The following is a 5000-nucleotide window of genomic DNA, read 5'->3' as shown; positions in this document are numbered from 1 at the left end:
ATAAAAACTTAAAAAAAAGTAACAAAAAAATTATTAAAAAGAATAAAAAGAAAGGGAAAATAAAAAAAAACAATTCAAAAGAAAGTCAACCAGCTACTTTATTATCAAATAGTGATCGTAATAAGAATAATAATGTTTCTAATAATAAATCTAATAAACCTATAATTATTTCTTCTCATATTATACCCCCTCCACCACCTACTTCCAAACCTCCACCTCCACCACCACCAAAGGAAAAAAATCAAATCGAGAAATGGACTTTAAGAAAAAATACAGTCTATAGTATCAGCACAAATATTGATCTACCTAATACAACAAACGGAAATTTAATTAATAATAATAATTTTTCAAATATTTTAATTACAAATCAAAATAATAATCATAATTTACAACATATTCACAATAATTCAAACAGAAATATGCAAAATGATAATAATAATAATAATATTATTAACAATATAGGAATTCATTCGACTGGTACACTTTCGGTAGGTAATAATCACATGTTAGGGAAACCATCCTTAAGTCTTAAACCACTAAATAATCACTGGAGTATAAATAATAATTATAAGAAAAAAGGAGAGCATAATATAAGTATAAAGAAATTGAGTTCTGTTGAATTAAGGCATTCTATAAATTATAATATAAATACACATAATAAAAAAAATGATATTATTAATAATAACATGATGTACTATAATATCACAAGTAATAATATGGATAAAGACAAATTTAAAAATCATCTTCAAATAAGACACGGATCATATTATCAAAATATAAATCCTATAAATATAATTAAAGAACAAGAAGACAAAAACAAAAAAAATACTCTCTTACCAAATAGTAATATGAACCAAATAAATAAAGATCCTATATATTATATGAACAAATCATCATATGAATATAATTTAAAAGGAAACATTATATACCCTCCAAAGTTTCCTGCTGTATCTAACTTTTCTTCTAATAGACCATATCTCTTAAAAGCTCCTTCTGAACTTGGTATCCATAAATTTTTTTTTTTTTTTTTTTTTTATTAAAAAGGATGATTTTATATATTTGTGAACATATATGATTTGTATTATAAAAATCGATACCTATATATATTCCTCCTTTTTTCATACTGTATTCTTTTTTTTTTTTGTTCCTTTTAGCCATACCCAAGACAGCATCCAAAATTTTAAAGAAAAATGTATTTAAAGAAAAAGCAGGTGGATTTCCGAGTTATCCAAAGGAGGGACCTCCGCCTAATCCTTTCTCATCGAGAAAATTATCAGAGCCTAGTAAGAAAAATAAAAGCACCACGTATATTTCAAGTTTATAAATATCTCCCTAAGGGAATGTGTACACTTAAAAATATATACACACACACATATATATATATATATATTAATATTTTAATATTTTTCTTTTTAGTTATAAATATGTGTCCAAGTAATGTGAAACGTCTTCCCCCAATTCCAGGCTCGTTCCATGAAAAAAAAGCGGTCCCTATGAAATACCATGCATGTGAGAATTTAAAAAAAAACAAAAAAATAAAAAAAAAAAATAAAAAATAAAAAATAAAGATTGCATAAATACGACCATCATATTATATATATAAATAAATATTTATTTATTCATTCATTCATTTTGTTTATTATTTTAATTTTTTTTTTTAAGATGAATCACATGTAGATAATACGAAATATTCTTATAAAGCCAAAGGAAATAAAATGAATACACCTATGAGTGATAAAAAACCGCACAATATAATAGTGACAAATGTTAGTAAAAAATATAAATTTGTATGTATATATATATATATATATATATATATATGTGCTCCTTTATGTTTTGTTATTTATTTTAAATGGTCTTATTATATATATATATATATATATGTATGTATATTATTATACATGTTTTATTTTTTTTAATATTTATAGATACCCAAAGATTTAAGCGCACAAGAGATCATGGAAACTTTTAAATGTGTGGGGAATGTGTTAGGAGCCGACATAATGTTAACAAGCAAGGTAATTTTTTTTTTTTTTTTTTTTTTATAATTAATAAAAAAATATAAAAGTACATATAATAATTACATTTATATAATATAGAATATTCTGTTGTCTTATCATTATTATGTAATATTATTTTTATTATTTTTATTATTTTTATTATTTTTATTAATTTTATTATTTTTATTATTTTTATTATTTTTATTAATTTTATTATTTTTATTATTTTTATTATTTTTATTAATTTTATAATTTCTTTGTAGGGTACCCATTCTGGGCGTGCTTGTATTACATTTCCTGATTTTGAATCGGCTTCGCTAGCAGCTAGTAATAAAAAAAATAATAATAAAATATATGTACCTATATATATATATATATATATATATTATATATATTATATATTTGGTGATGATTATCTTTTGATTTTTTTTCATACAGGTCAGTATGACGGTGGAACCTTAAACAATCAAAAAATTAAAGTATTTGTAGAATGACATATTATTAAAAAGTAAACATGTGTACATATGATCATTTAGTAATATATATATATATATGTATATATTTATTTATATGTTCTTATGTGCTTATTTTATGTATAAGCCGCTTTAAAGAGCCACTGATAGAATAATTATAATTTAAAAAATTCATATACATATAATATATGTTATGAGCTTATATATTATTAATATAATATTTCTATAACCAAATAAATATATATTATTTTTGATGAAAGCTCAATTTGTTTTGTAAACACGATGCACATGTTTATGATGAGATCAAAAAAAAATATATTGACATGGACAAATTATAGCATAGTACTCATACATACATACATACATACATATATATATATATATATATATATATATATATATATATATATGAATGCTTAAAAATATATGTAGGTATATTATTTTTTTAAATCACATAAATATTTAATATTTGTTTATTTCTTCATATTTATAATACATATTAGAAGAGTATATATATGTATGTGTGTGATTGTGTCTTTGAAGATATATAAAGTTATATGTAATACCATATAATTCTACATTTTTTTTGAAGTTGCCATATATAAATATATATATATATATATATATATATATATATATATTATGTGATGAGTACTTTTTTTGTTTGAATGTAGTTAAATGTACATGTAATATATAAAAAAATTGATGATACACAATACAAAATATATATAAATATATATAAATATATAAATATATACATATATATATATATATATATATATATATATATATATATATATTGTAATTTGAAATAATATTTTAGTGTTTATATTATTCATTCTTTATTATACTTATAAAAAAAAAAAGAAAAAAAAAAGACAATTATATTTTATTACATATTATGATTAATATAAAAAGAACAAAAAAAAAAAAAAAAACACACAAACGCTTTTTTTTTTTCTTTTCTTTTTTCCATCATTGCATTATTTTTCATTTCATGTGTTGTTTCGTTACGTTCATAATAAATATAAATAAATATATATATATATATATATATACATATACATATATATATATTTATTTATTTATATGTTGTAAAAAAGGAATAATTTTTTTTCTTTTTTTTTTTGTTTATTGTGGTTACAAAATTTTTTATAAGAAGATATATTAGCTCTACACAACATATGGGTGTATATATAAAATATTAAGAAAATAAATATAAACACATATAATTATATATATATATATATATATATATATATATATATATATATAATATATTTTATGTAGATTACATTTAACGATAACATACAAAAAGATATACATTTTTTATAGGTTACCTTATGATAAAGGCCTATTATTTTATTTAACCATAATTAGTAGTTGTATTATATATATATATATATATATATATATATATATATATATATATATATAATATTTTATATGTTTATAATTTTTATATCTTAAAATATATTTTTAAAAGGATTAACTGCATATAAAATATATATTTTTAAATTATGCTCAAAGGAATAACTAATTTATATTCATATATAATAAAAATATTATATATTTATTTATTATATTATTTATATTTATATTTATCTTTTTCATTTTTAATAAATTATTATATTCATAATTAAAAGGGAAAAAAAAACAAAACATATATATATATATATAATAATAAATACATATTATTATATATATATAAATATATATTAAATTATATTAGTGAGATGGGAGGCTATGTTTCTCCTATTTTTTCTTTTTTTAATACATAAAAGGAAAAAGGAATTTTTCATCTTAATATATTTATGGCTTATATATAAAACATAATTAATTTATAATATATATATTTAATTTTTTTTTTTTTTTTGTTATTTTTTTTTATGTAAAGAATAATATATTTATTTAATATCTTCATTTTAATTAATTAAAAATTTATTATAATTTCTTGTCACTTTTTTTTTTATATATTATATATATATTAATATATATATTATTCATTTATATTTTTTATGTATACCCCACATCCCTAGATCATCATCATAAATTCATGTAAATAAAATATATTACATATATAATATATTATATATATTAAATATTTTATTATACCTATATATAATAAAATATATATTTTTTATTTTGATAGCACTCCATATTTTATTCTAATTAAATATATTATCATTTTATTATTTATAATATATATATATTATATATATATAATTAAATATATGTATTAAAATATATATATATATATATATAAATAATTATATATATTAAGTAAAGATTTTAAAGATCCATATATTAAAAAATTATATATATTTTTAATATATATCTTATGAAAAAAACATGTATGTTAAAAAAAAGAAAAGAAAACCCGCAATATTTTTAATTCAACTTTTTAAAAAAAATCTTTTATAAGTACAAAAAAAAAAAAAAAAAAAAAAAAAAAAAAAAAAAAAATTAAAAAAAAATAAAAAAAAATATATTTTTAAATACATAATTTTTTTTTTTATTTTTTTTT

The 5000-nt window shown here is 17.4% G+C and overlaps 1 protein-coding gene across 1 annotated transcript in view; it reads left to right on the top strand.

The window, feature by feature from the left end:
- The window catches only part of PRSY57_0413500 (RNA-binding protein, putative), a gene marked incomplete at both ends in the record, with an annotated part of 2687 nt that extends 193 nt beyond the window's left edge, over positions 1-2494 (top strand). Inside the window, 7 exons of the mRNA XM_020114513.1 lie at positions 1-1002; positions 1155-1283; positions 1417-1509; positions 1663-1766; positions 1929-2018; positions 2264-2327; positions 2439-2494. The exon at positions 1-1002 is cut by the window's left edge and continues 193 nt beyond it. Coding sequence (XP_019970790.1) covers positions 1-1002; positions 1155-1283; positions 1417-1509; positions 1663-1766; positions 1929-2018; positions 2264-2327; positions 2439-2494 — 1538 coding nt within the window. The remainder of the gene's footprint in view (positions 1003-1154; positions 1284-1416; positions 1510-1662; positions 1767-1928; positions 2019-2263; positions 2328-2438) is intronic.
- Between the last annotated feature and the right edge of the window lie 2506 nt (positions 2495-5000).

Source organism: Plasmodium reichenowi, chromosome 4, assembly GCF_001601855.1.
Source record: "Plasmodium reichenowi strain SY57 chromosome 4, whole genome shotgun sequence".
NCBI classification, from domain to species: domain Eukaryota; phylum Apicomplexa; class Aconoidasida; order Haemosporida; family Plasmodiidae; genus Plasmodium; species Plasmodium reichenowi.
Note: the sequence above shows the minus strand (reverse complement) of the source record. Positions and strands in the feature narration are given on the sequence as shown.